At 40.0% G+C, this 27,192-nt stretch overlaps 1 protein-coding gene across 6 annotated transcripts in view; it reads left to right on the plus strand.

Moving 5' to 3' along the window:
• The window catches only part of nrap (nebulin-related anchoring protein), a 106,258-nt gene that overhangs the window by 48,276 nt on the left and 30,790 nt on the right, over positions 1–27,192 (plus strand). For 4 of the 6 annotated variants that reach the window (XM_085994469.1, XM_085994472.1, XM_085994471.1 and 1 more), the window contains 14 exons: positions 887–985; positions 1,311–1,415; positions 4,884–4,991; positions 6,806–6,913; positions 7,349–7,546; positions 8,655–8,759; positions 12,807–12,905; positions 13,999–14,103; positions 17,188–17,295; positions 18,142–18,453; positions 19,793–19,897; positions 21,449–21,547; positions 23,574–23,678; positions 26,238–26,345. In XM_085994469.1, the coding sequence (XP_085850595.1) occupies positions 887–985; positions 1,311–1,415; positions 4,884–4,991; positions 6,806–6,913; positions 7,349–7,546; positions 8,655–8,759; positions 12,807–12,905; positions 13,999–14,103; positions 17,188–17,295; positions 18,142–18,453; positions 19,793–19,897; positions 21,449–21,547; positions 23,574–23,678; positions 26,238–26,345 (1,764 nt within the window). The remainder of the gene's footprint in view (positions 1–886; positions 986–1,310; positions 1,416–4,883; positions 4,992–6,805; positions 6,914–7,348; positions 7,547–8,654; positions 8,760–12,806; positions 12,906–13,998; positions 14,104–17,187; positions 17,296–18,141; positions 18,454–19,792; positions 19,898–21,448; positions 21,548–23,573; positions 23,679–26,237; positions 26,346–27,192) is intronic. The other 2 variants (XM_085994470.1, XM_085994473.1) reach the window with 2 other exon arrangements.

The following is a 27,192-nucleotide window of genomic DNA, read 5'->3' on the forward strand; positions in this document are numbered from 1 at the left end:
TTGAAAACCCAAACAGTTCCATAGATCTTGGAGATTTTATTGATCTAACATGTAAAATTGTTTTGCATGCGGCAGGACATGTAAAAATATAGGATGCTAGGTTCCCTAAATAGGAGCATAGAGTACAGAAGCAAAGAGGCAATGTTAAATGTATTTGTTAGAGTATAACTGTTAGAGCTTAAAGTAAGGCATCCAAAACTGAACTGAGCTAACCTGGATAGTTAGAAACTTGCATTAGGAAGGATGTAAAGACCATGAAATAGGTGAGAGGAGACTCACTAATATGATAGCAGGCATGAGCGGCTTTAGTTATGAGGAGAGATTAGAGAAACTGTTCTCTTTCTCATTAGAACTGGAAGGTTAAGAGGAAATTATAAGAGATGTTAGAAATTTTGACAGGGTGAATTAGGTCGAACTATTTCCACTGGTCAGTGAGTCAATAACTAGAGAGCAGAAATTAAAATTATCACCAAAAGATTGAAGAGATTAGGAGATTTTTTTTTTATCTAGAGGGTTGTTAGGATATGAAATGCTTTATCAGAAACAGTGCTGGAAGCAGAATCCATAATAGATGTTAAAAGTGAAATGGATAATTATTTGAAAAAGTTAAGTGTAAAGAATGGGGAATAGGACTAAGTGGATAGTGATTTGAGAGATCTGGCCCAGGCGCAATGGGCCAAATGGCCTCCTTCTATGTTATAAAATTCTATGATTGTGTAATTTAAGCTTTGTTGTGACGAAGAGATAGTTTGATTACGGAGTATTTTCATTAATTTTAAGTATTCCTAATATTATTTTCTGATATTTATATGTGGCATCCATTGTTACTGTTTCAAATGACTTTTCTCATCTTAATATTTCTTTGAACGTTTGCTTGTGGTTTTAGATGTACTACCGGCAGCATGTGGAGAACCTGAAGTACACATCAGTAACAGACACTCCAGAGATAGTGCAAGCAAGAATTAATGCACAGCAACTAAGCAACGTAAGTCTTGGAAGTACCTAAACTAATACCAGGAGATGGGTGTCATGAATTACCTAGGATAGCACTGTCAGCTATGGGGATACAGTGACTGTCTGCTTTAAAAACATTCCCTTTAAGTGAAGATTTTTTAGCGGCATTGCAGAAATATTGTTTAAGCGCAGATTGGTTTTCATCTTTGGCAAAGATTCTCAGCAGGAAGAATCCAAAAAGAGACACTTTACCACCATTATTTTTCAATTAGATAGAAATGTTTAACTTACTCCGCTCCCCATGTGCTTTAGTTAACACAAATGATAAGCCTTTTGCCTCTGTTTTTTCTTTACAGTTGAATTATCGGGCACAATATGAAAAGACCAAAACTCAGTACACACTGCCTCTTGAAGTGCCACATTTAATTAAGGCCAAGGCTAATGCTGATCTGTACAGTGATGTAAGTATCAAAACCCGATAATAAATTGTTGTTCAACATTGAAACTTGGCGTCCGATTGTATTAAGTGAATATTATTAATTTGAACATTAATCTGATTATTTTCCTTCATGTCTTGATTAGTTTTTGAATTTGCTGGTGTTATAAATACAGTCAAAATCTTGCAAAATCGTTAATATCACAAATTGTTTTGAAGATCCATATTCCCCTAAACACCTTGGACAATAAGAGTGGAGGTGAGTTTAGTGGAGTAAAACTCACATATTGGAGTCGAATTTAAGTCCTGTGAACATAGCTCAGTGAGTGACTGGCCCGTCTATTGCCGATTTCAACAGCCGGGCCACATTGGCATGCCACTGGACGACTTCTCGACCAAAACAGTCCAGAAGTTGGAGGGCAACTGCCTGGCTTTTAAAATCATGAGGCAGGAGGCCACCGCTAGGGACCAGAGGAAACAAACCGTGGCAATAAGGAAAGTGATCAAGAGCGGGGGTCCGGCAGGGATCGGGGGAGGGAAGCCCGAGGCAGGGGAGGCCCAAGGCGTCCATGTGGGGCCCAAGCTATCCACTTCTTGATAGCTTTGGTCTGGTGGGGAGGCTACCATTGCTCCCCCACTCAGGCCTCAAGATAAAGTCTGTGATGTCACCAGAGCCCAATCTGCAAGTTTAAAGAGAAACCCCACCAGTTCATGGCCGCCTGCAATTTAAAATAGCAATTAGCCAGATCGGGGTGGGAAGCTGGTGAGTAAGTCCCCCGCTCCATTGTAACTGCCTCCCCCCAACATCACGATTTCCGCTGGGTGGGAGGGGCTAAAGTTTCCCCCATTGTTTTGGATCACAGTTTTATTTTGCCTTTCAAACAGAATTTCACTGTTTTTCATGAGTATGATAGTATGTGGAGCTTCCGTAAAGTTCAAATATTTTTTAATTCTTGGAGAATGGTTAGTGTGATGGGAAAATATTGTTAAAATTCAGCTACATATGTTACAGAATTGGCTATACCAGTAGTATTGAAGGCACCCTGTTTATACTGCCAGCTTCATACTAGAATGATTAGTATTTGTGCCTATTTACTGTGTTTTACTATGCATGGCTAAGGGGAAGGAATGTTCAGAGGAAGTAGTTTCTGTTCAAGGTAATCCCATTGTATGCGGAGTAAGGTAATACATTCAGCAGAATCTTGTTTGATATTTTAGTAAAACTATTGTTTTTTTTACTGACATGGAGATGTTCGAGTCAGAGCTCCCTCCTAGCTAGACTGCCCTAGTGATATCACAGGGAATGAAGGTGCGCGTCCTGGAGCAGCCCATAGGAAACAGTGGGAGCTACTCTCTCCAATCTGGGCATTAATGAAACAATCCTCCATATTGCAATCAAGCCATGTGGTTCTCTTGATCAATACATTTATGTTACTTTTATAGCTGAGCAATATATCAATTTTTTGGAACATTAATACTGCTTAATTTTAAATCTGATGGAACCTTTCACTCGGTACCTGATAAGATGCTGTTTCTCACTGTCTGATTTGTTTGGTGCCTAGCACTGTAACACTAAAAATAAACCAGAAGATGGCAGCCTCATTCTATATAAACAGCACCTTAATGTTTGTCATTCCTGTTTGATCAGTCCCTGGTGCGCCACAGGCACTTAACCGGTTTTCAAGTTTTCTGTGGTCAAAAGGTGTTCCTCAGTTTAATTTATTAACGTTATACTGTAACACCAATCGAAGCATTGTGACTCCAGTTTGTTTGTAATTTTGTATAAGGTATCATTTAAATGTTTTTGCATTTAGATTTTTTTAACTGAATTTCCTTTCTTTTACTCTAATGACTGTTTTGATTGCAACAAGATTTAAATAACTACAATATTTGTATTAATGTCCGTTAATTAGATCTCATTCAGCACACTGGTTAACCCTTTAAGCACTGAATCTATGTAGCTTTTAAAATGCGCCAATCTTTCAAATGGCCCTCCGCTGGGGCTCAGTTAGTAGCTCCTCAGAAGGGGCGCATGTCAACGCAAGCACCCCAACCACCCGCCCCTTCAGCCACCCGCCCCTTCAGCCACCCGCCCCTTCAGCCACCCGCCCCTTCAGCCACCCGCCCCTTCAACCACCCGCCCCTTCAACCACCGTCTGCCCCGCCTGTGACAGAGACTGTAGGTCCCGCATTGGACTCATCAGTCACCTGAGAACTCATTTTTAGTGTGGAAGCAAGTCATCCTCGGTTCCGAGGGACTGCCTAAGAAGAAGGAGAAGTTGGCAGCATTCTTGCCTCTGAGTCAGAGGTTGTGGGTTCAAGTCTCACTCCAGAGACTTGAGCACAAAAATCTGGGCTGACACTCCGACACCCATCAGTACTGAGGGAGTGCTGCAGAGGTGCCGTCTTTTGGATGAGATGCTAAACCAAGGCCTCCTCTGCCCTCTCAGATGGGCGTAAAAGATACCATGGCACTATTTCAGAGAAAAGGAGGGGACTGCTCCCTGGTGTCCTGGCCAATATTTATCCCTCAACCAACATCATTAAAACAGATTATTTGATCATTATCACATTGCTATTTGTGGGACTTTGCTGTGCGCAAATTAACTGCTGCGCCTCCTACGTTACAACAGTGACTACACTTTAAACGTACATCATTGGATGTAAAGCTCTTTGGGACATCCTAAGGTCGTGAACGGCGCTATATACATTTTCTATAAATATCTGTTACACTTCCCTCAATAGTTCTGAATGTTCACTGGAATGATTCATGTCAGCAGCTTCCAGCATTTATCCCATTCATAAAGGCGACTGCTGTAACTTGCTCATGACTTTGTGGCTTTTTATGGGATTGTGTTTAAAAATATTCTAAACCATCATACCCTAATTATTCTGTTGAATTCCTCCTTAAGCATCTAACAGATTTAAATGATATTATAGAAATAAAAAGAAAACCCACCAATGCTGGATATCTGAAATAAAAATCAGAAACTGCTGGAGATGGCGAACAGATTTGACAGTATCTGAAAGTGAAATGCAACTTATTCCAGATGAGTTGTAAGTGAGTGAACCTGCGGGCCAGCAGCATTTCATGGGTTAATTAGCTTCAAGGTTCCATTTTCTATTCTCTCAGACGAGATGGATGTTGAAGGTCCAAAGTTAAATAACTGGGCAACCTCCTCCTACTTCCCCATGGAAAGCAGCACACAATTGCCCTTGCAATACCTATCAAGATTTGGCACAAAATATAATAAAGAATCATAGAATGATACAGCAGAGAAGGAGGCCATTTGGCCCATCATGCCTATGCTGGCTCTCTGAAAGAGCTACTAATTAGTCCCATTCCCCTGCTTTTTCCCCATAGCCCTGCAATTTAAAGGATTGATTGTTTTTGACTTGAGGAAAACTGCTTCTGTCTCAAGTATGCCAATCTTACATATTCACATATGCGTATATGCATAATATATAATTTGAGTAAACTCTGTGTCCTCAGATCAAGTACAAAGAATTCTGGGAAAAGAATAAGGGCAAGGGGTTTCATATGAAGCTGGATTCGATAGCTCTTTTAGCTGCCAAAGCCTCCGGGGACCTGGCAAGTGATGTAAGTTGCTGGTTTTCTCTCTCATCAGTTTTCCCTAAACCTAGATACAAAGCCATTTCCACAGATGCTGTAGATTTTTTTTTCCTGCCAGGCGTACTGTAGAGAAGGTAGATCAAAAAAAAAAATGGAACGTTGACAACTAATTGTTGTTCGTTCTGGTAAAGGAATCCCATGGTTCCAGTGATTGAATGTGGGAATATGTTTCTGTAAAAGAGTCGTTACAGTGAAACACATTATGTATCCACGGTTCTGTGAAAAAGTTATCAAAGACGCCTGCACAAAAACTGGGTCGCAAGTTTCTAACCATCCAGATTAGCTCAGTTCAGTTGTGCTAATGCAAAGCTCAATGCTGTGATACATTATTTAGCCTGATAGACTATAAGGTGGTGGTTTCTGAATGAGTTTCAAGGGTTAAGGGGTGATCTAATTGAGGTGTTTAAAGTTTATAAAGGGATTTGATAGGGTAGATGCAGAGAAACTCTTTTTTTCTGGTGGGGCAATTCGCAAGGGGGCACAATCTTCAAATTAGAGCTCGCCCATTTAGGAGGGAAATCAGGAAGCACTTTTTCACACAAAGGGTAGTGGAAATCTGGAACTATCTCTCCAAAAGGCTGTGGATGCTGGCTTAATTTAAATTTTTAAGACGTGTAAACATTTTTTGTTAGGTAAGGATATCAAAGGAGTGGATCAAAGGTGGGTAAATGGATTTGAGCCACAAATCAGCCATGATCTGATTGAGTAGTGGAACAAGCTCGAGGGGCTTATTTGTAACTTTGGATTTCTATTTGACCCTGACCTTCCAACCCCACATCTTCTCCATCACAAAGATTGCCTCCTTCCACCTCTGCAACATTGCCTGTTTCCATCCTTACCTCAGTCCATCCGCTGTTGAAATCCTCATTCATGCCTTTGTCACCTTTAGATTCGACTATTCCAATGCTCACCTAGCTAGACTTCCATCCTCCAAACTCCATAAACTTCGGCTCAACCGAAGCTCTGCTCCTCATATCCTATCCTGCTGACCTACGTCGGTGTCCAGTCCTCCGATGCCTCGAATTTAACATTTTCAACCTTGTGTTTAAATCCCACCATGGCCTTGCCTCTGCCTATCTCTGTAACCTCCACCAGCATTCCAAACCCCTCCATGCCTCTGATTCCAGCCTCTTGTGCATCACCCCCCCCCTGTTAAGCCCCACCGTTGGTGGCAGTGCCTTCAACCAACTCGGTCCCACATTCTGAAATTGTCTTCCTAAACCACTCGCCCTCTCATTTCTCCTCCAAGAGCATTTTTGACCAAGATTTTGGTCACCGTCCCGTATATTTCCTTTTTTGGTTCAGTGTCCCCTTACCCCCCTGTGAAGTGCCTTGGGATGTTTTTCTATGTTGGAAGTGTTATAGAAACGCAAGTTGTTGTTATTGTTTTTGTAATAATGATCTCTAGCAAAGTGGCCTGCTCAATTTCAAATGCATCATTATAAATTTTGCAAGCATTTTGGTACATTTTTTGGACCGGGTGGCTGCACATGGTACACATGGCAGAGTGTCTACAGCCTAAAAATAACAGTTTGTGATATTACCGTACAACACTTAATGACTTTGCATGACATTTCCTTCCCCACTATTTTAACTTGTTTTAAATAAATAGGTTGATGCCTTGTCAAAATAGAAGACACGTGAATACCATATGAAGGCAAGCGGTCCGTTCTAGGCCCACGAGATTGAGAAAGTGTTTAAATCATTTATTTTAGCTCTTTATCATCAGCCGACTGCTACATGTTTTAATTTAATTCTTTTTTTCCCCTGTTGTTTGAAAGATAAAATACAAAGAAGCATATGAGAAAACCAAGGGCAAAGCAATGAGAAGCAAAGTGTATGATTCGAAGACTTTGCATTCTCTGCGGGTTTCTAAGATGAGCAGTGAGGTACATTAGATAAGAAAAATCAAAATCCCATTATTTATTTCAGTTCAATATCAATTTAAAATCATTATGGATTAACACGTTAGCTATCTGAGGGTTACATTTTCCTTCCAACTGACATTGCATCATATTTTCCCTACTCGTGATCTTTGATTTTTAAAAAAAATATATAACTAGAATTTAATATAATAGATTGAAGTAAAATTTGCAATATGTTGAATATTTTGTTACTTTGGTAATTGGTTAATAATATACTGTTAATTTATAACCTTCAGACCTAAGAATATGCAACATTACTCCAAAATGTTATATACCTTAGATCTGACGTATGTACAGTAGTTCACAATACAGTGCCTTCACACTTACTACATTAAAGATGTTACATAAATGCAAGTTGTTGCTGTTGTTCATACTGTTAACTATTCTTATTTAAAATAGATAGAGTACAAGAAGAACTTTGTAGAGACAAATACCAAGTTCCACCTGCCGCTGGACATGGTGAATCTGACACATGCCAAGAAAGCCCAGGCTTTGGCCAGTGACTTGGATTATAGGAAGAGGCTACATGACTATACACTGCTGCCAGAAGACATGAAAGTGAAATGGGCAAAGAAAGCCTATGGGCTACAGAGTGAGGTGGGGCCAAGACGATGCAAAATTGTGCCTGCTTTGCTTATTTGATGTTATACTCCTAATGAAGGGACAGAATTAATATTTTCAGCTATTTGCTTTAAAATTACAGGAGGGACTGAACCAATTTATTTCTTTATATTGAAACTGATGTATATTATGCTGTTTAAAGAATATTGTACTCCTATCTAGCAAATGTAGATTAATATAATCTTATTTTATTAAATAAAATGAACATCCCAATAAGTAAATCTATTTTCCTGTTGTTTTCCCTTCCTGACCAAAGCCGGGTATAGATCCAACATCAGATACCTCACCCCAAATGGCTGTTCTTCATGTGTGAAGCTAGACAGTGAGTGTTGACAAGCCGCTTGACTGCAGCGGCATTAGTCTGCAGCTCATACACCTTTCCAGCAAGGGTCACAGGAAAATAATTAAGACCTGGAAACCTTGCTATTGTGGAGTTGCTGAGACCATTTGTATTGCCCGTATCACTGCTGGGATCAGCTAACTCAACACAGATCAGATCAAATAATGGTCTGTATGGGGCAGTCCTACACCAGGAGGTGCATATATCCTCTATACATGTTTTTATAAGGACTTCAGTGGTGTAAGAGATAGGCCCCATAGTACAGGAAACTTTTTTTTATCTGGCACCGACGGGACCGACGTGGTGCCGGTTCATCAAAAATTCCGGATAACCGAAAGCTATAGTAAAAGATACAGAGAGATGAGAGCTCCGTATAAATCAACAAACCCTGTTGCTTAGCAACAGGTTCAGAACAATGGCCACAAGTTCCAAGCGTCTCTGTAGCTTAGCAACAGCTGCAGCCACACCCTTGCACAGCAACAGATCGAGGAAGGCAAGTACAATATGAAGTAAAACTTACCTGAACCTACTCCTGAATTTTGCCGGTTAACCGAGATTTCCGGTTATTTAGGTGCCGGTAAATCAAAAGTTTCCAGTACAGCTTGAATGTTGAATATGAGATCTTGCTGTCATTTGCACAATTTATACAATGACATCTGTTTATCAACTGGGTTTCATTCACATTAACAACATTACAGATGTCAACAGAGAAGCTGATTTTATTTTTTTATTTTTAAACTGCAGAATAAGTACAGAGCAGATCTGACCTGGATGAAAGGCGTAGGATGGGAGGCAGAGCGGAGTCTGGATGTGGAGCAGGCTAGGAAAGCCGGGGATATTCTGAGTGAGGTGAGAAAACAAACTGCCCAGAATTAAACATATTGGCCCAGATATTCCGATCCCTACGGGTGAGCACGCGCTGTGTACCCACCCGTAGGGCCATCGGAAATGCTGGTTTCAGGCATGCTCTGTGCATGTGCTGAAAACCGGCATTTCCAATCTGTCAAGAAAGCTCTTGACAGATCCTCCGGCTGCGCTGGAGCAGGGCCTCTGCGGGCGGAGGGTTCCGCTTTTTGGAGACCCTCCGCCCGCAGAAAACACTTACAATTCTTGCGCCTGGTAAAAGCAGGCGTAAGGCCTACTTTTACCAGGATAAGAGTTGAAAAAAGTTGGAAAACATTTTTTTTCACTGATTTATCATTTAAAAATACTTTAAAAAAAGGTAAGTTTATTTTTAGCCCCGTAAAAAACTATAATTATTTTTTTCAAAAAATTAAATTTTTGTTTAAAATACTTAATTTATTGTAATTTCAAGTCATTTTTTAAAATGTGATTTAAAAAAAAATTTATTTAAAGTTTTTCTATGTTTTTGGGGTGATCTTCCTTCATATATTTGACAGGTCTTCCTGTCAAGTGTATGAAGGGAGATTCCCTTCTGTGATTGGCTCCCCATGGCCCATGTGATCCCAGGGACGCTGCGAACTACATGCGCCCCTGGGATACATGGGCCCTGCGCACTTGCAGTTTGGAGAGGCCCAGGAGCGGAAGCGTGTGCGTCCCGGGAGCCCTCAGGTAAGGGTGTAGATTTTTCCAGATCGCCGGAGGCCTGCGATCGGAAAATACGGGCCATTGTGTGACACTAGTTTTGACTGAATCATTCTAATAAGCTGTTTTCTCGTGGAAATTCACATGCAATTAATTCTCAATCTGCAAGCAGTTAAAACTATACCATCATAACTGATAAATGGGTTGAAATTGTGCATGTATGGTATTAGTAATGAATACATTAATGCATTCATATGAATTTCCTTTGTCTGATAGTTTAACAAAAGTATTTAAGAGTTTACTTTAAATGCATTGACACCTTTAATAAAATAGCAGTCACAGAAATTGCATACATATGTGTTACCGAGTTTGTTACTACAGGAAACTTTCGATTAACCGGCCCCTAAATAACCGGAACGCTATATTCACCGGCAAAGTTCAGGAGTCGGTTCAGATAACTTTTATTACTTTTATTACTTTTTTTACTCCATTTGTTGCTGTGCAAGGGTGTAGCTGAAGCTGTTGTTAAGCTACAGAGATGCTTACAACTTGTGCCGATTGTTTTGAAGCTGTTGGGTTTGTTGCTTTATACGGAGCTCTGAGCTCCGTATCTTTTACTATAGCGTTCGGTTATCCAGAATTGTTGATGAACTGGCACCACGTCGGTCCCGTCCGTGCCGGATACCAGAAAGTTTCCTGTAATATCGCACAGCAAGGTTTCACTCCACACATAGATCACACTTCTGAACCTGCCAGGGACTGGCCATGCTCTAGAAGACATGTTGTGATCCAGCAATAATACTGATGTGACTGCAGGTCACTGGAAGCAATAAACTACCAGCATTCATTCATTGGATATACACTGGATAGTCTTAGCATGTGACGTAAATCAAATAATAACTTGGAAACAATGAGATAAGTAACAACTGACACAACATACATTGTATGGGGGCTTGAAACTGTCATGCTATTTACACTCACGTGTCATATTTCCGACATAAAGTGAATCATTTCTGTATCCCTGGACTTTCTGTGGGTAAGGGAAACTCAGAATCTGTTAAATGGATGATATTCACTTGTCATAATATACATTATCGGGTAAGAACAAACAAGCTCAGCTCAACAATTGTTGAATTGCCAACAGCTGGACATAAGAGTAGTTAAGTGAGTCCCATCTGGAAGTTAATACAGTTTGCCTGAATTAATGTTAAGTGTCTGTGAAGCATGGAGATATTTGTGGTTGTTGAAAGTGACAGGTGTCATATGTGAACTTAGTGAATTTAATATAAAGCATGAAATTGTGTGGATTAAACAGCATGGAATGGGACCCAAATACAGTACGGGGATAAGTTTCAAATTACCGCCAGACCGCAGGTCTGGTTTTGCCGGTCCGGTTAAAAAAAAATACTGTGGAAATACAAACAAGATAACCACAAAAAATAATGGAAATGCACAGCAAGTCGGTCAGTATTTGAAAGATAATTTTAAGTTAATGTTTCAGATAAGGTCCTTCATCAGAACAATGGATGTGGATCCCATGCAAATCATATCACAAGCAATTTTAAAAATAGATTCGGCTGCTATTGTTTGTGGGTTCTCAAGTCGGGAGTTGTGAAATGACAATTGCTCAGGAACTAGCTTCTTCATATGAATACCAACATCATTGTATATTAAATCGTATTTAAAACCATTATGAGTTACTAGATTCTTCATTTTAACAGCATCCTGCCTGATACCCATACTACAATTCTTAAAGAGATCAAATCAATTTGCATTAGCCCAATCCCTGCCTTAACTAAGAAAGGGAACGGAGATCTGATTGTATTACATGGTTTCATTTGCAAACAACTAATGCAAATGGGGCTGATTAATGAAGTATCAGAATTATTCATAAAAGATGGAGTTCCACATTCTGTAGGCATAAACAGAAAATACACAAATACAGTTGTACAGGATTCGCGAACATAATTTTTGATTACGTTTTCAGTTTTATCCCGGAGGATTCTAAACACTTTTTTTTCTTTTACGAATACTTAAAGATTTGTGGTACAGCTACACAATATCCACAACTGAGTTATTAATATTGAAATTAGTTGTTGCTTTTGTGTAGCCTATCTCCTTGTAACATCTTAACCTGACAGTAAATCTGATAGTTTGATTTGATGGTTTTCTTTGGTAGTTAACATCAGCAATACTCTGTCCTTTAGCAATCCCGCACCAACCTTGTGATGACTGTGAGACAGAATCCTCAGTTTGAGAAAACTTTATAAAAAGAAAATGGCAGAGTTACTGCCAGGTTAATCTGTTACTCAGGGCGTGAATTCTTTAGACTTTGAGGTAACCTTTAAACCCCTCATTGTAACCACCAATACTTTCTTTTGTTGCCTAACTATTCGCTCACATTTCCTCTCTTTCACAGCATTTCTGAAACCAACATTACTTTTATCTTGCTTGCATCATCCTCCCATTTCAATTTTTATGACTTTTTTTCTTATTTGTGCCCTTCTGCACTTTATAAGCACCTGTTCTACACAAATAGTTGTAGAATTGGCTGTGGCAGTAAGGAACTGTACTACACCATTAGTACAGTCCGTGTGCTGCAGAATGGTCATAATGGTCTGAGTTTTCCTACTTGCGGTAATTAGATACAGGGTCCTGTGATTTCAATCTGATGACTATGCTTAAAAAAAAGACTATTGTCACGTCTCTGATCCCCCAAATGTTGAAGTTTAGAGAAAGGACAAGGCAGTAAATCAGTAATATTAGTGCACAACCATCTGAATTTTCACCTTCATTTATTTTTTCTAATATCGGCAAGTGGAAAATGATATTTGTTCTGTCTTTCATCTGTCATGGGCAATTAAGCCCTGCTATCAGCAAGACAGGATGGCAACTTTGCATTCCTATCTGGCGGATAGACTGTTTATTACGCTGCAGTGGCAGACGAGTGAACAGGCTGATACAGAAACACAAGTGCAACTATGTAGGTACAGTATTTTTTGAAAAATCACACTGAAAAGGGAACAAAAGGAATTGGATGACAGTGAGCTTACTAGTGGTAAATCGGTCCCATCCACCAACTGAAAATCTACATTTAATATTGAGTTTTTAGTAAAAAGGTGAGGTGACCAGTCATCACTGTGACTACTTCAAACAGAAACAATCAAAAAAGGAAAGAGATGATTAATAATTAATTTGGTTTAATACCTGTAGTAGTTTTTAACACTGAAGTCTAGCATGTGGTTAACGTTTGACTAGGTACACATTAATGGACATTTTGATGTTTTATTTGCTTTAAAAACCAAGTTCACTATTGTCAGAGATTAAATTGCACACTCTTTTAACTTGCAGAAAAAGTACAGACAGAAAATTGATGCGTTAAAATTCACAAGTGTGGCAGACACTCCACAGATTATTCATGCCAAGAAGAGCCAAGATTTGCAAAGTGATGTGAGTACCGCACTGGTGCTGAGAGATCATTTATGAAAAAAACATTAAAGAGTGACGGGTGCCACTGCCATAAACAAAGCTGATCAAACAGGAAAAGTTTGAAAAAAAGTTTGTGTGTTTACTTCCAAACATCTAATAGTTTTTGATTTTGTGGGGTTTTTTCTCTTTATTTTTCAATGCTTCAAACATAAATTTTTGTGCATGAAGCAACATGCTTAGAAATGAACTCTTTCAGTCCTGAACCTAGTTAGCAACAGCAGCGTGCGGATGTTAAAATATCACAATAGCAATGCTGAATATCATAAAAGAAAATAGATAAAGGTGCTTAGAAAACAGAATGCTGCGGACCCCTTGCATTTTATGTGTCCATAATTTTTTTGGCAATTTTGCCTTTACTAAATTATGTGGGGATTTAGTCATCACAGACACACAAAGTAAATGGAAGCATGTAATGGAATCATAACTTCAGTACCACCTAGCTCCTGTTGGTGGCACTGCTGAGAGTGATGGCGTCTAATAGCTCAACAGGCACAGCGGGCTGTTCTTGCTCTCCGCAGGTGCTAGTTTTAGAAGTCATTGTTCCAGGAACTTATGGCTGTTTGGAAACTTTAGTTACAACGAAAACATATAGAAGCTGCAAACTTTTAATTTTGAAAACATAAAGTTAAAAGTCCTATAGTATATTATTATAATAAATAGTTATAACAATTTTTGAAGCATTTCTAATTTATTTAGAACTGTGGAGTTCTACCACACAAAAAAACAATTCATTGTGATGACTTGATAAAAATGTGCTTTTTGTATAAATTGTACTGATTAAAAATAGCTTTCCCTCTTTTGATTTTACAACTACTACAATTTTGGAGGAATAATTATTGAAATACTATTAAAATGTTTTTATTTTTCGCACTGGTTTAGTCTGGATAGTTATTTTTGTGGGTATAGTATCGATACATGCATTTTTAAAATCTAAAATTTTGAATCTACCATACCTTAGCCAATACGAGAATGAATATGTTAAAACTAAAAAGGATATATGCCATTTTATTTAAGACACAAAATGTATTCTTTGTTATTTTTCCATGTTATGCAGCTAACATACAAGGCAACCGGTGAACAGAGACTTCATCAGTACAGTATGAGCAAAGATGAGCCATTGTTCAGACAAGCCAAGGCAAATGCTCAGCATCTAAGTGATGTAAGTAAACCAGTTATTTACAAAGCTGAGGTTATAAGGCACAGAAGGCCTTGGGTTTAGTGTCTGCTACGTGCTGCGTTAGTTGGGTGCTACAATTGACGTCAGTGTTAGGGAGGAGAATATGCAATGGTATCCAACCCCCCCGATAGAAAGTTTGGCTGGAATTTCCCGGGGGTCAGCGGGCGGGATCAGTGGCGGGTTAGGTGGGAAATTTGATTTTTTTTGACAGTGGGTCGGGACCCCGCTGTCAACTTGCCTTTCCCAATGTCCGGTCTGTCAGCGCTGAGCAGACCTGACAGGCAGCGGCGGGCGACCCAATTAAACTCATTAGCATTTACTTGACAGATCATTACCAGGCTTTTTTAACTTACCTTTTCACTTTAACTTCATGGCCACGGGAACCACACTGTTTGGGGATCACGACTGTCAACCTGAGGTGGGAATTCAGTGGCCATTGTTCCAGCTAATTACTTGACAGCTTCAAATGTACAGTAAAAGCTCCCACCTGACAGATCATCACTTTCCTCAGCCATAAGCTGTTTCTCAGTCCATTTCCAGCACAGATTCTGCAGGCTTTCCACTTTCCACTCTCCATCCAGTATCACCTCGTTGGAAGAACTCTCTCACCATTGACAGACTGCTTCTGTCGTCTCTACTTCACCTGCCATCTATTCCATCAACAATGGGTGCCCCTTATACTGCCTCACCTTGGTCCTCAGAATCTGACCAAGATAAGCCCCCACACCAGCAGCACCAACAATAACACCAACCTTCTCTGCCATCATCTGATGCTGCACAGGACAATCGGCATCAGCACCCGACCGCATTGCTGCCATGGAGGCCAGGGGTGGCCTCACCATGGCCAGATTTACTTCACTTCACTGTACACCTTGGCTGCCACATATAATACGCCAGGTTGGCACTACCCCACAACACCATAAAGCATTACTACAGTGTCCAAGCTGTTCCTTTCACACTCCCCACCATTGCAGGGGTATCTCACCATTCACTGCAACTCACTAAGCCACTTCCAAAGGTGCACACAAATCTGTCCAAGAACGCAAAGTGTTGAAAATAAAGGTTTCAATGTTTGACACTAAATTAACAGAAATTTAAATGAACATTGCATAAAGCACCCAAGTGCCTATCCTTGTGTGTTGTTAGTTGGTATGATTGCACTAGGTAGAGGGTGAGTGTGAGGGGTGGCTAGTGAGATGGGGATGTGATAATGGAGATAGAAAAAGATGGGTGGAGATGCAAGGTAAGTTGGTGTGAGTAAGGATGTGCAGGAGTAGGGTAGGGAAGGCAGAGTGATGGGGATGTGATGAGAGGCACAGCAGGATGAAGGTGAGTGTGACTTTGTACTAATATTTCATGATCTAATGAGATCATTGAAAGGTTTCCGCCATGGCACCCAAGTCCTCCTGACCACATCTCTGCTGGTGACCCTCTCTGCAATGTGCAACCAGGCTGTGTTGGTATCCTGGGGAGGTCTCTTCCACTCATGGGAGAACCTGGGTGCAGCCATTGTCAGTGTTTGCAACACCTCAGTGCTGTAGAACACTGACAGCGCAAATGTTAAAAGAAAGTTGGCCATGGTCCCTTTAAGGAAACCGGCTGATGAAGCGTCATGAATGACGTCACCGGATCTGCTTTCTCTAATTGGACTGGGAAACGCGCTGGATGGGCTTAAACAGCCCTATCAACGTAAAATCATTTTCCAGAGCGGGATGGAGCCAGTAGCGGGGTCTGGACCCGCCACCGACGTTGCCTGCCACGGACCTGCCGAGCTAGTGAAAATCTCGGCCTTGAAGAGTGTTCTTATTATTTGCTCCTGAGATGTAGGTGAACTTAGCAAGGCTGCATTTTGTGCCCATTCTCAGTTGCTCTGAGAAGGTGGTGGTGTTACAATGCAATGGCTTGCTAGATCACTTCAGAAGCCATTAAGAGTCACTCACGTGGTGTAGGGCAAAGCAGGTTCCCTTCCCTGAAGGACATTAGTGAGATTTTACAATAATCTGGTGCTAGCCCACAACTAGCGAGTTGCTAGTTCAAGACCATAAACATTAATGCACTCGATTCAAAACAAAAGCTGAATTTACACGGTACGGAAGTTCGCCAAATAAATGACATTATAGATTTTTCAATCCGTCATTTGAAGTATTAAAGGAACAGCATGCCTGAAGCATAAGAATGTAGAGATGAAAAACAGAGACAACAATGAGAGGAAGAATATCTATGTGAAGAGAGAGAGAGAGAGAATGAGGGGAAGACAAACAGAAAGACAAAGAGAGGGAAATCAAAAAGAATTTTAAGATTGGGAGACAAGCACAGGGACAGTTACAGAAAGAATTTCTTTTAAATTGGCATTTCCATGAGCAACACTATGGGAGATTAACTGGTATAATTATAAGAACTACATATAAATTAACATTATATAGATATATATAAATCTGATTAGATTTGAATGCACAAATAAAGCATTACAGGAGCACCGTACCCTAGAACAAAAGAACACACTTGGCCATAGATGGTGCATGGCACAGGGAGAGCAAAGAATTGGAGAAAATAAGTTGCAATTCTTCGCAAGGAGTAACTAAGATAAAGTCCAAGAGTAAAGGCGTGTACTTGTGTTTTCCTCTCTGCATAAGCAGAATCAAAATTATAATGAAAATCTGGTTCTGGCTCAATTTCAGAACTGGCCAATTTAATTATCATTGAACTTGGTTCCCGCACTGAAGCCAAGTGTTAAAATTTTATACTTGGAAACAAGTTGGCACAAAAAATACCTGAGGTGTGAATTCCCACAGGGGTTCTTCGGCTCGCCCACTGTAACTTTGCCGGAAGAGCTGTGGAAACCCAAGAGAAATGGCGTAACCATGGCTCTCCTGCCATTGTTACAGCGGACGAGTGGGAGAATCCCCATGGAAAATTCCCCTCCGACTTTAAGTCGTGACTGCACCTGGTGCAAGTCAGGAGCCAGATGAGCCCTCGGTGCTTCTTTTCTATACCTGAATGAACTGAACTTTAATCAATAAAGGATATTATTAGCTGAAACTATTTTATAATTTGTGTATTATCAAGAAAATCTACAAGCGTGACTGGGAGGCTCAAAAAGAAAAGAGCTTTGAACTGCGACTGGATACTATAGCAATTTTGGAAGCAAAGGCGAAACGAGATCTTGCGAGTGATGTAAGTTATGCATTTTGTGGACTTTGAATGGTTTAACACCCGGATTAAAATAAAACCGATCAGAATATCAAGGCAATCATGTTGACCGCTCCTCCACATATCTCCATTGTGAAGATAACTGTTTTAATCTAAACTCCCAAAGTTTTACAGTGTTTTACATCTTTGGTACAAGAAGCATTTCCTGGCAAAATGTCATATGAAAAAATATTTTTAATGTAAAATTGTATAAAGTCATAACTGAGTGTCTCATAAGAATTAGACAAGGACAGAGGAAATAGGGAAGATAAAAAGTGTCAATTCTGGAATAAAACCCAAAAATTCTAGAAATACAGTTGGTCATTTGGCATCTGAAAGACAGGTTAATGTTTAAATTAGGATGGTTCAGCAGAACTCGGAATTGATCGGAGCTTTGATGAAAGATGCCACCCGAAATGTGAATCTAGCTTTCTCTTTAAGATCAGGAAGATTGTACTTTCAGCTGACAGTAGGTGGAGAACAATAAGAAAGAACTCGGAGGATTTCTATAAAGTTATTTATACTTGAGAGAAGCTCTCCCTCCAAGTGATAACCTTGTCACATTGCTTCACAGCACAGACAGTGTCATCCCTGGAAAAAAATCTCAACTGTCAGTAGATGAACAACAGTCAGGATTTCCCTGAAACTAGAAACTGAGTTCACACTTGCTTGGATAATTATCTGCTCTAATTTCATTACAAGATTATTTTGCCAATACTTTTTCTGACTTATAATATTTTTTCTCCTTTTTCGCACTTACCATTATATAAGGCAGATAACAAAGTCAAGAAAGGTCGCTCGTTAACCTCTTTTTATATAATGATTTAATAGGTCAAGTACAGGGAGGCACATGAAAAGACAAAGGGCAAGATGATTGGGGTGAAGGATGCAGCGGGCGACTCTCAGATGACCCATTCAATCCAAGCTTCTAAGTTGCAGAGTGACCTCGAATACAAAAGGAAATCTGAGGCAACCAGAACAAAGATCCATCTCACAATGGATATGCTAGAATTGGTACATGCAAAAAGGGCTCAGAGCCTGGCCACTGACATGGGCTACAAGAAGCAATTCCACCGATATACTGCCCTGCCTGGAGATATGAAAATTGAATGGGCTAAGAGAGTGTATGCTATGCAAAGTAATGTAAGCAGCATGTTTCTGATTCCAATTATTGTCCTGTTTGATTATAGTAATGTATTTCTATATAGTGCAAATAAGTTTCATTTAAATTCTATCTCGTTTTGGACTTCACAGAATGTTGTTGGGTTACAATGACATATTCAGAATATTTCAACGTGAGGCCGCCTATATTATATTTGACTTTCATCATATTTGAATAACATATTCTTGACATATTTGAGTCACATTGTACTAGTTACTAACTAAGTTGAGATAACAGATCTGATAGAAAATAGGAACAAAAAACATCCATTGCCATGATTCTATATATAGAGGATCAGAAAGATAGTGACACAGTGAAAGCCCACTTGCACATCATTACTGCGAGCAAGCATTCCCCACGCCCTGATTTCTCTGAGGAATAGTCACCCCTCCTGTTTAAAGCCTAATTATATGTAACCTTTTTGCTTGGCTCAGCATACCGCATACACAAAGCTCTAATACCCCATAAATGTTGACAGTATTAAGATTACCATGTTAAAAACATGGGTTCAATTAAATAAGATTATAGTATTTCACTTTATTTAGAGTTTTCTATTTTGTTCCATTTTAAAGTCATCAAAACTAGAAGTGCTAAGCCAAATAAAAGTCTGTTTCTTGCCTTGCAACATGCTCATGTCATCACATTATACACAATCTGCCATAGTATTAAGGATAACTAATTCAAGAGCCCAGCTGGTTATGAAGTGCCGATTATTATTTATACAGTGAGTTTTCTTAAAGTCATCCCCACGCCTCATTAACCAGTCATGGATCATTTAATGTTGGAATATAGTTACTTCATAAAGTTAAAATAAATGGATGGAGCCAACGTCTGTTGCCTTCTGATGACACACATTGCTATTGTTGCCTGCTAAGTTAGTCATCAATACTTGTTGCTATCTTGTTTAGAAAGCTTAAGACAAATATTCTAGTAAAATAACCCAGAAAACAAATTTTGGCCAAAAGTACTAAAGGGGAGAGGGTGGGGGCAGGGCGGATGTAAGGGGAGGTGTTGGGGCAGAAGGGATGATATTCCTCTTTTCGATAATTTTAGCAAAAAAATCAGCAATGGGTAGAAAACAGGAAATCCCATTTTGTACTCATGCTAACCATTTTGCTAAAGTTATCACCTGAAGAAATCGCAACTAAGTGTTCGTGTCTGAAAAAATAAAGGAGCGTAGGAATGTGCAGGACATACTCTGAGTCACTCTTGTAATCTCTGAGACTGTATTTGAACCTCCATTATAGTCACTGTATTATGAAGTGTTTTATAATCCTGTCGGAGAATATTGATATGATACTACTTTCTAAAATTGATCAGAACCAGTACAAGTCTGACTTGAATTGGATGCGTGGTGTTGGATGGATAACCAGTGGTTCTTTAAATGCTGAACAGGCTAAGAAGGCAGGAGAACTATTCAGTGAGGTAAGTGTGATAAATGTTTCCTTTTAATCTACACTACCAACCAGGAAACAATTAGCGAGATATTAAGATTCAGCTTCCCTTTCATGCTGCTTTTCAATGTAGCATTTGCTGGAATGGATTAGAATGATATCTGTTCCAGAAATCCATAATCTGTTTAAATATGCTGTCAATGTGTAACTGAGGTCACTGAGTGTAAAAATAAAGGGGATGGCAGAAGAACTTTCGAATACTGGTCAAGAGAACTGGATGTTCTTTCACCTCTGGGACCAGAGTATCAAACCAGTCAAAGTAGTTTTCTTTCTCAATATGTAGAGAGTCTGAGTGAAATTCATTTGGAGAGTTTCCGCCCATTAGTAGGCCCATGTCAATAGCACGAAGGAGGCCCATAAGTTGTGTAAATTGGTACGCCATGAGAAATCTCACCCAGAGTGGCCATAAGTGTGATATCCGAGTGGTAAGGTCCAATAACTGTGATGAGCCAGACTTCAGGAACCAAAACTTTAACTGTTTAATTATACATATGTAGCAGAGAACATAGCTTACAGCTGCCAGCAAGATACTTCTATTTCTTACTGCACGATGCATAAAGATGGAGGATCGACCTCTGAGTCATACCCAGAATGCAATGCCACTACCTTAATAAGTGGTGTGCCAGGACATTACCTTAAAACACTGGTAATTGTAATCCCTTAACATTTGTCTCCATCTGGTGGATAACTTAAGCATTACATCCCAGATTACTATAATAAGAATAATGGCTGGTGGGAAATGGGGGAAAAGTATACTGGGTGCAGTAGGGGGTGGCTATGCTTTTCCTAATCTGAAACTGAGTGGCAAAAGTGAAAACATAATCCGTTCTCTAACACTGTCATTGCTCACCTTGTCGAAAACACAAATTCTGTTCTTTGAAGGAGACATTAAACTGAAGCCCCACTTGCCTGTTCTTCAGGTGGACGTTAAAGACCCCATAGCACTTTTCAAAGAATAGGGCATTTTCGTAGTGTTTTGATCAACATTCCTTCCTCAACCAATGTCACCAAAAACAGATAAACTGGTCATTTACCTCATTTCTGTTTCTGCATTTCACTGAGCATAAAATGGCTGTCTTATTTGCCCACATAAAAACAGTGACCAAACCTGAAAGTAATCATTGTATGTCGAGCACTTTGAGATGCTTTAAAGAGATGTACTAAGGGGTTGGATAAATGCAAGCCCTTGTCTTATTTTTAGCAACACTATTAATACTGGTACAACTTAAATCTAATAGTTCCAGTTAATGTCCCAGACCAGTTCTCAAATGCTGAAGTTGTGAAAGCCATTTTCAAATAGATCTAAGTTTAGCAACAATTTTCCACTGATATTGGTGAGACTTTGGGGAAAAAAAACAGCCCCCTAATGTATTCTAGAAAATGCCAAACAAAATACAGAAAACTGCTCTCAAGATTTGCAGTCAGAAATCTATTAAGTAGTAGCATATACTCAATAATGATGTTTCAGTCATCGAAAGTTTAAAGAGACACTAAATCTTGATTTTAAATTTGTACCTAACAGAAAAAATATCGTCAGCATCCATGTGCCTTGAAATTTACAAGTGTTACAGACTCTCCTGAAATGATACAAGCCAAGATCAGTTATAACCAGGCTGTGGATGTAAGCAGTTTAATGTTATGAATATATCATTCTTTTTGCATGTTAACTGCCTAATTATTTTTTCATAAACATTCAATTGTAACTTGTGAGTGTTGACATGATTGACACTTCTGTTAGCATAAGGAAATGGTGCAAAAAAGTTTTAAAGTAAAGTATGTTATTCTATTCTGTAGGCAATGTGTACCTTTACCTAGATACACTATATAAATAGTCAGGCATGATCTACTTGAAGACAGAAAAAGATCTCAATGTACAGTGCTTATAAATCGGCTGTTATGTTTTCATTCCTCTGGCCAGGCAATGAAACATATCAGAGGACTTTAAGTATATTTTAAGCTAAAATTAAATGACATTAGCTGAGCCTGTATCTGCAGGATTGAATCCAACATCTGCAAACTATGAAAGTATAACATTTAAGTACAGATTTATATTTTTTTATTCCTCTTAGCCTGGAATGAATGTGCTGTGAACAGACCTTTGCAGAAGAGGACAACATTTAAAAAACCTTACATAATTTATCAAAACAAAATTGTAAATGTGTTTAGCTTCAATATTTTTTTTCTTTACAAGGGGCTGTGGGGAGTGGGGGAGGGATTTAACAGCTGCTAGTTGCTGAAAAATGGGCGATGAGCTGTTGAAAATCTAGTAGTAACCTAGTGCACCCATTTTCCCACTTGAATCAACATTCTGGCAAGCCTATAAATAGGTGTCCAGCACACCTGCCCAAAACAGGCAGGAGGCTATTTACATGTGAGAATCTTGTCCTGCGCCTGTTGTAGGACTCCGATTGCAATGGTGCAAGCCAAGTTTCCAGGCTCTCCAAAGTGGTAAGATTTTTAAAGATTTTTACGGGGCCCCACAACAACCTTCTAGCCTGCTATCAGCCCGTTCTCGTGCTCCTGCATCTGTTGCTCCCCCTCCTTTCCCACCTCCCCCCCCCCCCCCCGCCCCCCCCCCCCACGAACAGGTCTTTCCTGTCAGCCAGCTGCATGGAGAAGCTGCACAATATTCCTCCCGACACGCTGCACTGGGAGCCCGTTTGGTATCCGCAGCTTGCTGAGAAAATGTTAATGAGGCCCGAGCCCGAAAGTAGTTCAGCCCTATTGGCTGCCATGTTTGGGGGGCTACCGTGGGCACATTGTCGATATTGCACCCAGCCTGAACGTCTCCTCCAAAAAGTCTTCCCCCTTGGTCTCTCTTTCCGATGGGACAGTAGCCATACAAATCCCGCTAGTAATATGTGTTCTTGTGATAGGAGCAGGCACATTTCTAGTATAGCAAGACAGAGGATAAAAGTTTCTCATTATAGGAAAGCATTACAAAATCAAATATTTTTGGAATAATTTGTTGTTTCCATGATAATATTCCCTAAACTGTTCACATGCACCTGGAACTGGTACAGGTATTATGTTTCTGTTGTATAAATAACTAATACTGTTCTATCCAAATGACGTATCTCACGTTGACTGACCTGATTTAATGGCAGGGACTCTGGTATCAGTTTCTAAATTGCACGTGACTAACAGCATCAAGGCGTATGACCCATTCTGCATATTAAAATTCAAGATGAATATTAATTTAAAAACAAATTAAGCTTTGTCTATAAGCCTGGAAGATACCGTGAACAGTGTTATTGTACAAATGCTTAATGTGCTCATATCAAATTCCTCATTCTGCTGTTTTAACAGAGGCATTAACCTGTTTATTTGAAATGGGTTAACACCTGCCTTAAAATAGTGCAGAAATGAAATTGGTACAAATGTTTTAAGCTTTCATACAGTAACATTGTTCACAACCAATTTCCAGCTTTATCTGTTTGTGCCAACCTGTCCCTTGAGTTGTTGGCAAGTAGAAAGCGCATAATTTGTTATTTAATTAATATCCTGGTAGTGGGATGTGTACAATTGCAATAATGTTATATGCATATTTCTCTTACAAGATGTGATTCTGCTCCCACCCACCAAGATTGTGAGGTGGTGTTGCCCTAGATACATATTAAAATGGAGCTTATTCTTTTATTTGACAGAGACTGTACAGAGAAGATGGAGAAAATGTAAAACATCACTACACACTGACAAAGGACCTCCCAGAATTTCTGCAGGCTAAAACTAATGCCATGAATATCAGTGAGGTGAGACTCTGAATAGAGTCTAGCCGTCTTTCTGTAACATTAGGTAGCTGGCTGATCTGATCACACGGGCACTGCTATTGTTTGCTACTGATTAAAAATTATAGTCATTTCTATAACGAGCAACCCAGACCGCAAAGGCAATTTGATAACTTCTTACATTTTCTTCAAACTTAACATGAGAACATAAAGCAAATATTCCGCAACTCGCCAAAGATTAAAATGGATTTAAGAAGCCACTTGTTGATCTACTATTAGCAATGTGTCACTAGCTTAGTTTATCTAAACTAACAATCAGTTATCAGAATAGAATAAGTGATCAGCCAATTTGATGCAAATCGGTGGCGATGGGATAGATAGATTCGCAAACCATGTTATATCTGTAACTGTTACAAACAAATCTGATTCAAATTTAATAGTTAAGACACAAAAGTACTTGATTTTTATTTCCCTCAGTACATAAATGCTAAATCTGATGTAGTAGTTTATGCAGAGATTTTACGGCTGGAATTTTGTTAGGGGCGGGGGAGTCAGAGGCAGGCGGGAAACCCAATTTTACTGGCAGGGCCTAATTTGAATGTGAGGCCTCGGTTTCCCGCCCGCAGCCAGACCTCAGATGCGAGGGGTCATTCCGGGGGAGGGATCGCGGGAAGGGGGCCGGCAATCGGCGAGGGAAGGGTGGGGGTCGGTAATCGGGAGGGGGTCGGCAATCGGGAGAGGGAGATAGAGGATCGGGGGGGCGGTTGGAGGATCGGCAGTCGATGGGGGGTGGTTGGGGATCAGGGAGGTCGGGGATTGGCAGGCAAGCGGGAATCACCGGGGGGGATCAGGGATTGCGGGAGTGAATCGGAGATCGGGGGATGGGGGGTGGGGGGTCCGCTAGGGATTGGGGGGGCTGCCCGCCCCCTGTCTCACCTCCGGCAAAACCGGAAGTGGGCGGGTTGGAGGCAGGATCAGGTCGGGATTCACGTTTTTAACAATTTAACTGCCCCCACGCACCAAACTCACCTGTTTTTTGATGGGAAAATTCCAGCCCCAGCTTCAAATCTTACTTAAACTTTGGGGAAGAAATTCTGTTTTGTTAGTACAAGGGCAATTTTAGTAGCTTTTGTTGTTCCCTAATTCAACAGCAACTTGCATTTATGTAACAACAACAGCTTGCATTTATATAGCACCTTTAACGTAGTAAAGCATCCCAAGGTACTTCATAGGGGTGTAATTTGACACCGAGCCCAATAAGGAGATATTAGGACAGGTGATCAACAGCTTGGTCAAAGAGGTAGGTTTTAAGGAGCGTCTTAAAGGAGGACAGAGAAGTAGAGAGACGGAGAGGTTTAGGGAAGAAATTCCAGAGCTTAGGGCCTAGGCAGCTGAAGGCACGGCCGCCAATGGAGGAGCGAAGAAAATCAGGGTTGCGCAAGAGGGCAGAATTGGAGGAGCGCAGAGATCTCGGAGGGCAGTAGGGCTGGAGGAGGGAGGAGCATGGCCATGGAGTGCTTTGAAAACAAGGATGAGAATTTAAAAATTGCTGCGTTACCGGACCGCAGTGTAGGTCAGCGAGCGCAGGGGTGATGTGTGAACGGGACTTGGTGCGAGTTACGATATGGGCAGCAGAGTTTTTAATCAGCTCAAGTTTACAGAGGGTACAAGGTTGGAGGTCAACCAGAAAAGCATGGCACCATTAAGGTAGTAAAACATCCCAAGGTGCTTCACATGAGCTTTATCAGTACTATAATTGGCATTAAACTGGCAATCTGATTCAGAGAAACCGCAGCATGGCTGGTTGGAGAATTGGAACAATGTCATACTGATGCAGCAGGATGTGTCCTTTTGACTTTGGGGCAGAGTAGAGGAGGTTTTACTCTGCACCTGGCCTGGAAGTGCTTAATGCTGATAATGGTTACTATAAATGGAAAGTCTTCTATTTCCCAACATTAACATCTCTTAACTTGACGAGCTCAAGATTCACAAAAAGTAGTATTTTTTTAAAAAAGATACAAAGCCCTGAGCAAATTGAACAATTTGCATCTGTGTACTAAAAGGCATGGCTGATGGGACATTGAAGGACAGCACTTAATATTTAATGACTTAAAAATGAACGTAAGTGTTTGCTTGGCACCCAGCTTAAGGTTTGTGATTAGGAGGAGTGACTATACCGTAGGTAAATTATTATTTTCTCTTTTTTAATTATTGGTTCATTAGAAGCTTGTGCATTTTGTGACACCCCCTTTATGCAGCTCTCCATTGGGTAATTAGACTTTCAAAAACAGAAGTTATTTTATTTAAATGATTGGATCTAAATTAAGATAGAAATGCATTTTAGCAAAAGATTTTAAGCAAAAACAGTAAATGATTCTCTGATTGTGGAGGGAGTTAACTGGTAGAAAAAGAAACCATATTTTGCAAGTTGGGACTGGTCTTGGATTACTCTAACAAAGAGCTGGCATAGACACATTGGGCAGAATGACCACTTCTGTGCTGTAAACCTCTATGATTTTAAAACTGAAAAAGCAGTGAAAATGTGGCAAATACTTGTTCACAAAATCATTTGTTTTTTTACAGATCCGCTATAAGGAGTCGTGGAGAAAATTACGAGATGGCGGATATAAACTACTTTTGGATGCTATTCCATTCCAAGCTGCAAAAGCTTCCAGAGAAATTATTAGTGATGTAAGTATCACTCCAGATAACGGCTCTGAAAATGACTAAAGTTAATATTTGCCAGAGGTGTAAATATGGTGGAATTAAACAGTTTATGTACGATTTAGAGTCAATGCTAATCAAAGGCCATTTAGGAATTGAGCAATCTTGGGTTCAGATACTTGGATAAAATCCAGCCTCAACTAGTACTTGGCCTCTCGCGAACTTACATTTTGAAATCATTAAAACTTTTTTCTGACTCATACATTGGGCTTGGTTATGTCATGCTTATGGCCTGTATTGGAATATTTTACTGACCTCCTACGTTCTTGCACTTCTGTTCATTGTATGAATCATTATCCGTATGTATTTCAGTGTGAATGATTAAAACATCCCAATGCAAAAGGGAATTGTGCATCAAATTACAGTAACTGTAGGCTAAATAATGTACTTCTTACCTTACCAGTCACCATCCAGCCATCTCGTAACGTTGCTTTTAATATTTTAATGAAGGCCACTTCTGATTAAAATAAGTCTGTCAGCGTTCCCTGAGTTGGCCACTTTTGGTACCAAGATTTTTCCCCCATTAAATTCCTTTCAGTGTTCATAGTTCAGTTAACATTTGAAACAACTTATTGAGGCCTTTGGCAGCACTCTGCAACCTTGCTGGAATTTAATTTAAAATCCTGACATGTTTGACAGTGTCTCCATGGGGACTTTGAACTCCTCTAAGATTTTTGGAAGTCACAAAACTTTCCAACTTAACAGAGCTGATTTCATTTTTAAATATTTCAGTATCCGTCTCGCAGAAGTGCTACAATTTTAGCTCTATTTTCTACAGTACAATCTTTCAGCTGCTGACGTAAAATGTCACAGA

This window comes from Somniosus microcephalus, chromosome 8, assembly GCF_052327205.1.
Source record: "Somniosus microcephalus isolate GS21.2 chromosome 8, FLI_Smic_1.0, whole genome shotgun sequence".
Taxonomy (NCBI): Eukaryota; Metazoa; Chordata; class Chondrichthyes; order Squaliformes; family Somniosidae; genus Somniosus; species Somniosus microcephalus.